The sequence below is a fragment of the Mizuhopecten yessoensis genome, unplaced genomic scaffold (assembly GCF_002113885.1).
Source record: "Mizuhopecten yessoensis strain PY_sf001 unplaced genomic scaffold, ASM211388v2 scaffold1285, whole genome shotgun sequence".
Taxonomy (NCBI): domain Eukaryota; kingdom Metazoa; phylum Mollusca; class Bivalvia; order Pectinida; family Pectinidae; genus Mizuhopecten; species Mizuhopecten yessoensis.
In genome coordinates, this window is record NW_018403970.1 from 45440 (window position 1) to 57492 (window position 12053).

General features: G+C 35.9%; 2 protein-coding genes across 7 annotated transcripts in view; one reads left to right on the plus strand and one right to left on the minus strand.

Annotated features, from left to right (window-relative positions):
• Positions 1-12053, plus strand: part of LOC110458795 (protein FAM65B-like) — a 100161-nt gene that overhangs the window by 42176 nt on the left and 45932 nt on the right. For all 6 annotated transcript variants that reach the window (XM_021510732.1, XM_021510723.1, XM_021510749.1 and 3 more), the window contains exon 3: positions 3606-3681. In XM_021510732.1, coding sequence (XP_021366407.1) covers positions 3606-3681 — 76 coding nt within the window. The remainder of the gene's footprint in view (positions 1-3605; positions 3682-12053) is intronic.
• Positions 7197-9493, minus strand: LOC110458825 (DNA ligase 1-like). Its single transcript, XM_021510764.1, has 2 exons — positions 9315-9493; positions 7197-7935 (listed from the first exon to the last, which is right to left on the minus strand). Exon 2 carries the CDS (start codon positions 7919-7921, stop codon positions 7490-7492), a length of 432 nt encoding a protein of 143 aa, XP_021366439.1. The 5' UTR covers positions 7922-7935; positions 9315-9493; the 3' UTR covers positions 7197-7489.

The following is a 12053-nucleotide window of genomic DNA, read 5'->3' on the forward strand; positions in this document are numbered from 1 at the left end:
AGCAACTTCTGAAGAAGAATCAAAAAGCATAGAATCTTATAATAATTTTTTGCTGGTAGTTTCAACAGATGGAGCCAACAAAGTTTGCGAGGGAAATATTTTTAGTGCAATATAATATTTAATGAGAATATTTTGCTATGACTGCTTAAATATTCAGGTGAGCGATACAGGCCCTCTTGGGCCTCTTGTTTATATCACAACATAGTATGTTATTTGAACATTATGTAGAAATGCATTGTTGTTGTGTAAAGTTTGTGAAACTTTGTTCATTGTGACATTTTTGCTATGACACAGTAAAGTACATTGTTTGTTATAATGTTATTCATACACAATGTGCAATTTTGTTTTATATTGGTTATTACATTTGAAGTAATTTTATTGGTTGGTAATGCCTACTGTATTATATTCGTATATAAAAAGTGCTATATTGTATGTTGTAAATTGTATATATGACTTTTTGGGATTTAGAATTATTATTGGTACAAATGTAAGAGTTGTCTCTCTTTTTTGTTTATTTTTTTTTTGTATCTTTAAAAAAAATTGTATAACAAGTAAGTCCTCAAGATAGGTATTTTTTGTCACCTATATTTTCTTTTCGTTGTCCTAAACGTGTAACATTGGCACTCGGAATTTTATTGATTCATGTAACGGGCTTTTTTGTTTGTTTTAGTATTATTGTTAGAAAATTACTCAGTTTTTTTGTGTTTTGTTCATCAATATTGACATTGTTATTATTTTGTATGTGTTATATTTCTAATAAACCATTGTTGCATCAAATAAAATGTATTTTGTTTCATTTTGTTCCATTGAAAAAAAATATAAAAAAAAAATCAAAATTTCATAATGTCCCAAAAAATCTGAAGAAACTACTGCAAGGTATGGGTTATTGTTCAGAAATGAGATGATTATGCAATAGCGATGCTGTAGAAAAAAAAAAAAATGCCTCATTAAATTTTTAGCTCACCTGGCCCGAAGGTTGATGATATTTGGCCAGAAGCAAACTAGGATGAAGGGCTACCAAGTTTGATCAAATAAATGACCTTCACCTATTTTCAAGGTCACAGGGGTCAATTGTCTTAAAAAATCTTTATACAACTTCTTCTGAATAACTAAGAGGCCTAGGCTAATGATATTTGGCAAGTAATATGCTAGAATGAAGGGCTACCAAGTTTGTTCAAATGAATGACCTTTACTTATATTCAAGGTCACAGGGGTCAAATATGTTAAAAACCTTTAAACAACTTCTTCTGAATAACCAAGAGGCTTAGGATAATGATATTTGGCCAGTAGCATGCTGGAATGAAGGGCTATCAAGTTTGTTCAAATGAATGACCTTTTCATATATTCAAGGTCACAGGGGTCAAATATGTTTAAAACCTTTAAACGATTTCTTCTTAATTAGCCAAAGGCCAAGGGTGATGATATTTGGTCATTAACAGGCTGGGATGAAGGGCTACCAATTTTGTCAAAATGAATGACCTTCGCCCATATTCAAGGTCACAGCGATCAATATATGTTTAAATCTTAAAATGACTTGTTAGCTCACCTGGTCCAAAGGACCAAGGTGAGCTTATGCCATACCGTGGCGTCCGTCGTCCGTCCGTCCGTCGTCCGTCGACTGTCGTCCGTCGTCCGTCGTCCGTCGTCCGTCCGTCAACAATTTCTTTAAACGACTTCTTCTTTTTAACCACTGATTGGAATTTAACTAAATTTGACTGGAAGCATCCTTAGGTGGTGGGGAATCAAAATTGTACAAATGGTGGGGCTGACCCCCCAGGGGGCTGAGGGGCGGGGTAAAAAGGGGGCAATTTGGCTATATTGCTTTAAGAGACTTCTTCTCTGGAACTAAGAAATGGATATCAACCATATTTGACTGGAAGCATCCCTAGGTGGTGGAGATTCAAAATTGTACAAATGGTTGGGCTGACCCCCCAGGGGGCTGAGGGGCGGGGCCAAAAAGGGGGCAATTTGGCTAGATTGCTATAAACGACTTCTTCTGTAGAACTATGCACTGGATATCAATCATATTTAATCAAAAGCATTCATGGGAGGCAGGGATTCAAAATTGTACAAATGGTGGGGCTGACCCCCCGGGCTAAGGGGTGGGACCAAAAAAAGTTTATTGCCTGGAAATGGTTGAGATCCCCACCATATAACCACATATACAATTGCTGAGTATAAAGAGAAGAATGCACATTTGCTTCCAGGATGGCCCTAGGGTCTGGCCCCACCCTTGGAAACATAGTCCTTGGGCCATAACTTTAAAACGGCTGAGATCCCCACTCAAAAACTATATATACAAATGCTGGGCATAAAGAGACGAATGCAGTCACAATATTAGAATAGACCCTGGGGTCTGACCGAACCCCTAGGGACCTAGTTTCTTAGTCACAGCTTGGAAACAGTTGAGATCCCCACCCTATAACCATATAGACAATTGCCGATTACAAAGAGATGATCATGAATGCACATATGCTTCCAGGATGGCCTTGGGGACTGCCCCACCCTTGGAGACTTAACCCCTGGGTCATAACTTTGAAATGGTTAAGATCCCCACCCCAAAACTATATATACAATTGTTGGGCATAAAGAGACAAATGCAGTCATGATATTAGAATTGACCCCAGGGTTTGCCCCACCCTTGCAGACTTAACCCCTGGGTCATAACTTTGAAACGGTTGAAATCCCTACCCCAAAACTATATATACAAATGCTGGGTAAAAAGAGACAAATGCAGTCATGATATTAGAATTGATCCTGGGGTCTGGCCACAACCGTAGGGACCTAGGTTCTGAGTCACAACTTGGAAACAGTTGAGATCCCCACCCCATAACCATACATAAAATTGCTGGGCATGAAAAATTGAATACAGATATATATGCTACAAGGATTGGCCTTAGGGTCTGGCATATTCCCTTGGATCTCATTTGGAGAATATTCTGCCATGATTGCTTAGATATCCAGGTGAGCGATACAGGCCCTATGGGCCTCTTGTTCTGTATAACCAATTGGTCCAGGGTTATGATATTTTGCCAAAAGCATGCTGGGTTGGAAGACGTTAAACTCTGTTCAACCTTATGTCCTTGTTCGACATTCAAGGTCACACGCGTCATATTTTTAAATCTTTTAATAGGTTCTTATGAATCAAACACTGATATTCTGCCTGTAGCTGTATTTTAGTCCACTTTTAAGATTACAAGTGTGAGATTAATACCAGGTGAGCGATTCAGGCCCATTGGGCCTCTTGTTAGTTGGAGGGACGGGGATCCTTAATCCATAGCTACATGTGTATGATTGGGGTTAATTACTACGTCTGAGAACTCTATATCATGTGACACCTTTGTCACTCCTATCGAAATGTTGTACACCAAATAAGATAAAATATAATTTAAATGGTTTAAAATCTTACTTCATGGATTTTCCTAGGCTAATTGCTATCTTTCCTCTGTATTTGTTATAAGAAGGGATTTTTTTTTTTAAATGTTGAAATGTCGAAACATTCTCTCTGTCTAATTATAGAGTAATAAAAGTAAGCCATGTTAAAATAAAAACAGCTTGTATCGTTTGTTCAAATTTCTTAAAATATATTTTTTGTATTTTTCCAGAGAATTTATTGAAGCAACAAGAGATGACATTGACCAGTTACATTCCAGAGGGTTGGACTCCACCTCCACTGCCCAGGTAGGTTTACATGTAACGGTGGAACAAGAAACAGTTATTAGTCATATATGATGTAAAAGGAAAAATGTTTTCTGTAAAACTTCACCTCCACTGCCCAGGTAGGTTTACATGTAAGGGTGGAACAAGAAACAGTTATTAGTTGTATATGATGTAAAAGGAAAAGCTGTTGATTGTTTTCAGTACCGCCAGCAACAAAAGCAGATTGTGAAAAATTAAATAGGGAATCGTGTTCATTCAAATAAATCTCCTGATAAAGTCCTCCAAGGAAATCAAAACAAAAGGATATATTTGTTGTGGTGATGGTGTAAAATAATAGCTGAAGGGTTATTTATCATCGTAATGAGGACTACTGAGTTACTTCCCTTTGTGATGTATCACTGACTATTTACTTTGCACACAGTCAGGCTTTCCTACAATTTCTGTTCGTTGTCGTTGTTCGTTGGAAAGCCATATCTCATGTGTTCTGGGAGAAAAACAGAAAAGTTTACAATATATCTGTATTGCATAATCTTAGCTGCAGTGTTGGTAAATTTGCTGCCTGGGGTTTCATCATTCATGCACCACATACCCACAGGAGTGTAGGCCAGACTGAGGAACGGAGGTTAGGGATATATAGTCTGGAAGGAACAGTTTGTTCTTGGTGTGCTGCCTTGCCCTTAGTGCGAGATTCAGTGATAGGATACCTAACAATTTGTTTTAAGACATTTGGCACCGTACCAAACTGACACCTACCATTGCATTTGTCGGTGTGTTAAGCAAACAATTTTGTCGCAACTTTTAATTTGGCTTAGAATAAGTGGTCCTTGCACTATTACTACAGAACTTTATGGTGTGACACGTAACATATTATCATGAGATGGAGTGTGCTACTCTTTTAGTTCACAATAGACATAATTGTTTGCCTGCTTTCTCCTGGCAGTTATTCCATGAAAACTTCCTAGAAAATGTTTATTGACCACCTCAGACGTGTTGTAGAACCAAGATGCTGCAGTGAAGGTGAAGATCACAGCTACTTGGTTTTAGAAAATCATAGTCATCACTGTTGTTATTTTAATATCCAATGAATGTACATGAATCTCAGTACCTCATATCAATGTCATGAATGAGGAAGTGTAGGCAAGGGAATTTGTTATGTCTGTGATGACTTTTTGATTAGATTCATATATACTTTTGAAAATAATTTGCAACCCCAAAATATTATAAGAAATGGCAGTGATTTAGTGCAATCCTGAACATCATATTTAGTGGTATGATACCTAACAGTTTATGCGAGAATTGGTGGTGTGAAAGATGTTTTGAAAAACTTTATTTGCATCACCTAGGAATAAAAGTGACCTGATTTTTAACAACTTCGACATATTCCAGTTGTTGTGGTAAAGTTCTAAATTCCTTTGTAATAGTTTTGGAGGTATTTACCACAAAGAGGAAGTTTGAAGTGTTTACATTGAACCAACAACTTCATGGGGATTCATATTTTGATATCACATTACTTTTGATATTTTGGAACATGAAAGTGAACAAAAATACCAACTACAACGTGACCAGATGTTCAGCCTTGGGCTTTATGCTAGACAAGGAAAACTACCTAGTGTGTTGTACTTGTGTTGGACAAGACATACCGGCCAGGGAGTGAGACAAAATGGTGTTGACAGTGTTTAGACTGGAGATTACTGGTGTAGGAGAGTTTACAGGGACAGACATAGATAGACATCACACAATGATGAATGGTGCAATTGTAACTGTCCCAACAAGATCTGGGGGATAATAGACTGGAGCTATAGCATTCCGTATTTACTCCAGGTACCTTGTACTCCCAGAAACATAATCTTAGTTTCCTTTTAACCCTTTCACCCCTAGGTAACTTTAATAGACTCTAACATGCATTTAATGGGATGAGTCCATTTATGGTCTATGGTGATGAATGGGCTAAACTGGAATATGGTAGCAGCTATAGTCTTATAAATGGATTCAATCTGGCTATGTTATTATTCAATTGAGTCCTTATTAAAGAGAAACAGTTTGATTTATTGTAAAGTGTAAATGTAACTTTCTGACTTTTGGACAAATACATTTATATCATAAAGCAAACCATAATTTAAAGGAAAATTAACATAAATATTTATTAATACATCAGTATTTGAGACACATCAAAATAATTAGCTATACAGAATACCTCAAACTTGTTTGAGGTGTTTATTTAGAATAACAAAGCATTCCAATAAAACTTGACCATATTTAGTTTAGAATTAGTGTTGTGTTTAGTTTAGGACTAGTACTAGTGTTGTGTTTAGCCCTTTCACCACTGTAGACCATAATGGACTCATCCAGCTCAATTAATGCATGGTAGAGTTTACTAAAGTTACATAGGGGTGACAGGGTTAGTTCAGAACTAGTGTGGTTAAAACCATCAGACTCTGGTCTTTCCCGCTGGAAACACTTTGTTTCTGAAGTTTATCACTTCAGGGACCACAACAAAAAGATAAAACGTTTGGAAATATTGACTTGTGCAGGGCTATATGGATTCCATTGAGAACAGGTCCTGTTGTTTGTGGCTCTGCCCCGGTAAATTGAATCAATCAGCAAAAACGACCAGTTACAGAGTCTGTTATAGAGTTTCAGCTAATTATAGACCTACAGTTCTAGTTTCCAACCCAGCTTCACACCATTGACATTCCCTAGTGTCACACAATAATTATCTCCCCTTGGTGATTTGGTGATACTGGTACGGCTATCGATTTCTAGCCTCTGGTTAACTTCAAGAAGTATCTGAGTAGAAATACTGAAATGTTCCTTCATTTTGTAAAACAAAACGTTTCATCTGTGTTTCGTTTTCAATCAGATTCAATCAACCTTTCCCAAATTAAGAAGCCATTTTTGAGATCTTCACCGGTACCTATTTCTTGTTCTGAGTTTACTGAGGTACCTGATTTTCATTTAGGTATAGTAATACCTGGCCAATACAGTCCAAGTGGGGGTCCTCCTCACTGGACAATCCTGACTTCAGATGTGGCACTTTTTGTTTAACAAAAAAACCAGATATATATATATCCTAAAGTGAAAATATTAGTTGTTCATACAAGACATTTTTTTCACATCACACTGAAGCTTCAGGCAGCTACTGCCAGATTTATATTTTGTAACAGCCACAGTAGTATAGGACAAACTGTTCCCATTTTGTCATAGGGTAGTTCATCCTCGATATCCAGGAGTTACGCTCACCTTCGCTCTCTGCACCCCTGGAATATGTCATAGCGAAATTGAAGGCATTAAGATAGCTGTTTGATTGGTCTCGGGTAAAAATACCTGACTAATCGCTAAGCCGATACCTGTCCTTTGTAGATTAACAAAGGAGAGACGACTGACTTCAAAGCCTGTCAATTTTAACTAGTCTTCTTGTCTCATCAACAAGGTGGCCCACGCTCATTCTTCAATTTTGCTATGACATATACCAGGGGTGTAGAGAGCGAAACCCCTGGATATCGAGGATGAGGGTAGTTGAGATACATGTATGCTGATCATGATTAAAGATTTTAGTAAAACTTTGATATTATGTCCATCATTTTATTTGCAATCTTTTTTTCAAAATTATCTTTTTCCTTTTATGTTCACAATTCCTAAGCTGATATATTGGCTTGGTGTTACCAGAACTTGACTAGAGGTACAAATCTGTATATAAAGCTTGGTGATACCAGGGTGTCACTAAACGGATGGAGGAAGTATGGGGTTTGGTACAGTAGAACTTGACTAGAGGAAAAAATCTGTATATAAAGCTTGGTGATACCAGGGTGTCACTAAACTGATGGAGGAATTACGGGGTTTGGTACAGTACAAATCTTTGTAATCTTTTCTTTTGCATCTGAAGTTTTTTCTTGAGTGTGTGAATCTCGGCTGTCTTCTTTGCCATGTCTCTGTAGCATTTAGCAACTGAACGCTTCTTTTTTAAGGAAGAATTGGTCTGTGCTGGAGTGACTGCAGGTTGACAATTTGGTGAATTAGGAGGTGTGACCAAGTTCTGAACTTCTTTTTGTCTCTTCTTACGATTTTTCTTTTCCATCCTCCACTTTTTTCGGAGAGTTCTTTTCCCGCGTTCCGTCAGCTCCCCTACTTTTTTACGTTTCCCCACTGTTAAGTCCTCCCTGTATTTCTTTCGCATTTTTTCCTGATGTTTCTCTTTTCTTTCAGGATCAGCATCTCTTCTTTGTCTGTATCGGCGCTGCTTTTCAGCTGCCGAAAGAGCCATGTTCTATGTATGATCTGCAAAAAAAGAAATACCGTTGTTTAGTGATTGCAAAGTCGCTATTCATTTACAATAACATTGAAAAATTATATCAATTAATGTTGTTTGGTATATTTGCTAGGATAAACATTTACAGAAATTGGAATAGAAATAAAAACAAAAATATTTCAAGAAACATGTTTTTTATTACGTCAGTGTTCATTTTCCATTATGTTACTTTTTTGTTTCCGTTATGTTACCTTTACACAATATCTCATATTTCTTCATTTAATAATACTACATTTTTATCAGTCATACTTATGATTTATTTCAGTTGTGATGTAATTTATTATCAAAGTGACACATAATGGTTACATGTCAGTATACATGCATTAAATGGAAATATTTTTACTGGTCCATTATGTTACAGCGATTGTTCTGTTATGTTACTAATTTTGACATAAACAGTTCTGTAAAGGACACTAAAATTATTTTGATGAAATAATGCTATTTGGTAGATTTAGAATACTAAAACAATCAAATAAAGTGAAAACTAAGTTAACAGATGAAATATATTTCAATAGTAATGGCATTTTTATTCATGCTAAGTTTTTTCTTCCGTTGTGTTACCTTTGTGTCCGTTATGTTACCAACAAGTAAAATATCATTTTTCTTTAATTATATGATTCCAATTTCTGTCAGTTGAACCTGTTTCATGATTCAGTTGTTATGCAGTTTATTATTCCATCAATACATAAATGTTATGTATCAATGTGTATGAATTAAACACAAATTGTATTTTTACCGGTCCATTATGTTACAGATACTGTTCCATTATGTTACTAATTTAATTAAAACTTGTTCTGTAAAGTTTCATTAAAGTGTATCTATCAAGTAAAGCTATTTGATAGATCTACAAGATTAAAAGAATCAAATAAAGTGGAAACCAATTCAAAATATGACATATATATTTCTAAATAAATGTGTGTTTTTTTATTATGTTGCTGATTATTTTCCTAACTGATATTAGTTAAATTTAATTAGTACCACACATATCTTATTTCATTGTTTATGCAGTTTAATATCAAAGTTAACAATATAATATTTTTTTTTTTATCAGAGAGTGTTATTAAGATGCAAATTATACCCCTAATTTTCCATTATGTTACATTTATCAGTCTGTTGTGTTACTTTTTGCTTGGTAACATAATAGATCATAACACAACAGAATTATTTCACATATATTTATTTTTTCTCTTTACTTCTATAAGTTTGCCCAAAGTTTAATGCCTAAATTTTGTGTGTTTACCATAGGCGGTATCCAGCTATGTAGCATTTATTTAAATTTTGCTGATTAATTAGTCAAACATGGTAACACAAAAAGAAAATCCAAATGTACACTTTAAGAATTGCTTACCTTTCAATGTGGCTGGATTCAAACTGTTTGAAAATTTCCACCATTCAACTTATGCTGCATCAACAGGAAGGAAGTCTCTTTGCAATGCATTATGGGAAATGGAACAGTGCATGTCAATGGGTTCTCAAATGAACCAAAATAGTAGTGGTAACATAACGGAAAATGGAAGTGAGGACGAGCGCATTTTGATTTAAAAAATATCTTTATTTTTATTTTTTTGCTAATTTTTAATTATAAATGTAAAATAATACATGGTATGTACTATATAATAGGAAAAAATAACATTTCCCTTGCTTATAAATAACATTTATTTGTGCTTGAAAATCACTTTTTGGCCTGGGGACACCCTACATTTTCATTTTTTCAGTTTTCAAACTCCGATAAAAAAATAAATATTTACCTATAAGTAACAATTAATAGATTGTGATATGTATTTTAGTCTAATTTTATCATATTTATCACAAAAATACAATTATTTTTAGCTTGCTAAGCAAAAATTGCATTCAAAGTGCCGAGACAAGAACTTGGACAATTTTTGATAAACGCCCATATAAAGCTTGGTGATACTGTACCAGGGTGTCACTAAACTGATGGAGGAAGTACGGGGTTTGGTACAGTAGAGCTTGACTAGAGGTACAAATCTGTATATAAAGCTTGGTGATACCAGGGTGTCACTAAACTGATGGAGGAAGTATGGGGTTTGGTACAGTAGAACTTGACTAGAGGTACAAATCTGTATATAAAGCTTGGTGATACCAGGGTGTCACTAAACTGATGGAGGAAGTACAGGGTTTGGTACAGTAGAACTTGACTAGAGGTACAAATCTGTATATAAAGCTTGGTGATACCAGGGTGTCACTAAACTGATGGAGGACTTACGGGGTTTGGTACAGTAGAACTTGACTGGAGGTACAAATCTGTATATAACGTTTGGTGATACCAGGGTATCACTAAACTGATGGAGGAAGTATGGGGTTTGGTACAGTAGAACTTGACTAGAGGTACAACTCTGTATATAAAGCTTGGTGATACCAGGGTGTCACTAAACTGATGGAGGAAGTACAGGGTTTGGTACAGTAGAACTTGCCTAGAGGTACAAATCTGTATATAACGTTTGGTGATACCAGGGTGTCACTAAACTGATGGAGGACTTACGGGGTTTGGTACAGTAGAACTTGACTGGAGGTACAAATCTGTATATAGCGTTTGGTGATACCAGGGTGTCACTAAAATGATGGAGGAAGTACGGGGTTTGGTACAGTAGAGCTTGACTAGAGGTACAAATCTGTATATAAAGCTTGGTGATACCAGGGCGTCACTAATCTTTATTAGTCTGACAAATCTGTATATAAAGTCTGACAATCTGCTATGTGTGTTATATGTAGGATGTAGTTAAACCCTGAATTTGTCTGTCAATCATCTCACTTTGATGTCTAAGTAATGGTAGAACATCCTGACCCAGACTTGTCATGTCTGTCAAGGTATATAACATACGACCAGGGTCTGTGATATACAAACATTAACACTGAAACTTGTTATTGTCTGATAGTCTAAAAACATTAAGTGTTGAATAATCAACGACCTGGATTAATGAAATAGGTTTGGTTGCATTTCAATTCTTCAATATTATTATCATCTATAAATACTTTGTGAGTGTTCAATACTATTATCATCTATAAATACTTCGTGAGTGTTCAATATTATTATCATCTATAAATACTTTGTGAGTATTCAATACTATTATCATCTATAAATACTTTGTGAGTGTTCAATATTATTATCATCTATAAATACTTCGTGAGTGTTCAATATTATTATCATCTATAAATACGTTGTGAGTGTTCAATACTATTATCATCTATAAATACTTTGTGAGTGTTCAATATTATTATCATCTGTAAATACTTTGTGAGTGTTCCGTTGTTGTGGTTCGAAGCTTCCTGGTATTGATTATTATTTAAAGTTGACTGCTTAGTCTGTTTGTTATTCTGCAGTTTTACTGACCTAACTGATTCAAAACTAAAGAAGAAAGATGTTATTATATGTCTACATGTGGCTGTCATGCCCCTGTATGTTAACCCTGTCAAGCTTTTAGTGCCAAACAAGGAAGCAACATTATGGTGTGTACAATGATCTGACTGACTGGGATACGTGTACAATGATCTGACTGACTGGGATACATGTACAATGATCTGACTGACTGGGATACGTGTACAATGATCTGACTGACTGGGATACATGTACAATGATCTGACTGACTGGGATACGTGTACAATGATCTGACTGACTGACTGGGATACGTGTACAATGATCTGACTGACTGGGATACCTGTACAATGATCTGACTGACTGAGATACATGTACAATGATCTGACTGACTGGAATACGTGTACAATGATCTGACTGACTGGAATATGTGTACAATGATCTGACTGACTTGGATACGTGTACAATGATCTGACTGACTGGGATACCTGTACAATGATCTGACTGACTGAGATACATGTACAATGATCTGACTGACTGGGACATGTGTACAATGATCTGACTGACTGACTGGGATTCGTGTACAATGATCTGACTGACTGGGATACATGTACAATGATCTGACTGACTGGGATACGTGTACAATGATCTGACTGACTGGAATATGTGTACAATGATCTGACTGACTTGGATACGTGTACAATGATCTGACTGACTGGGATACGTGTACAATGATCTGACTGACTGGGATAC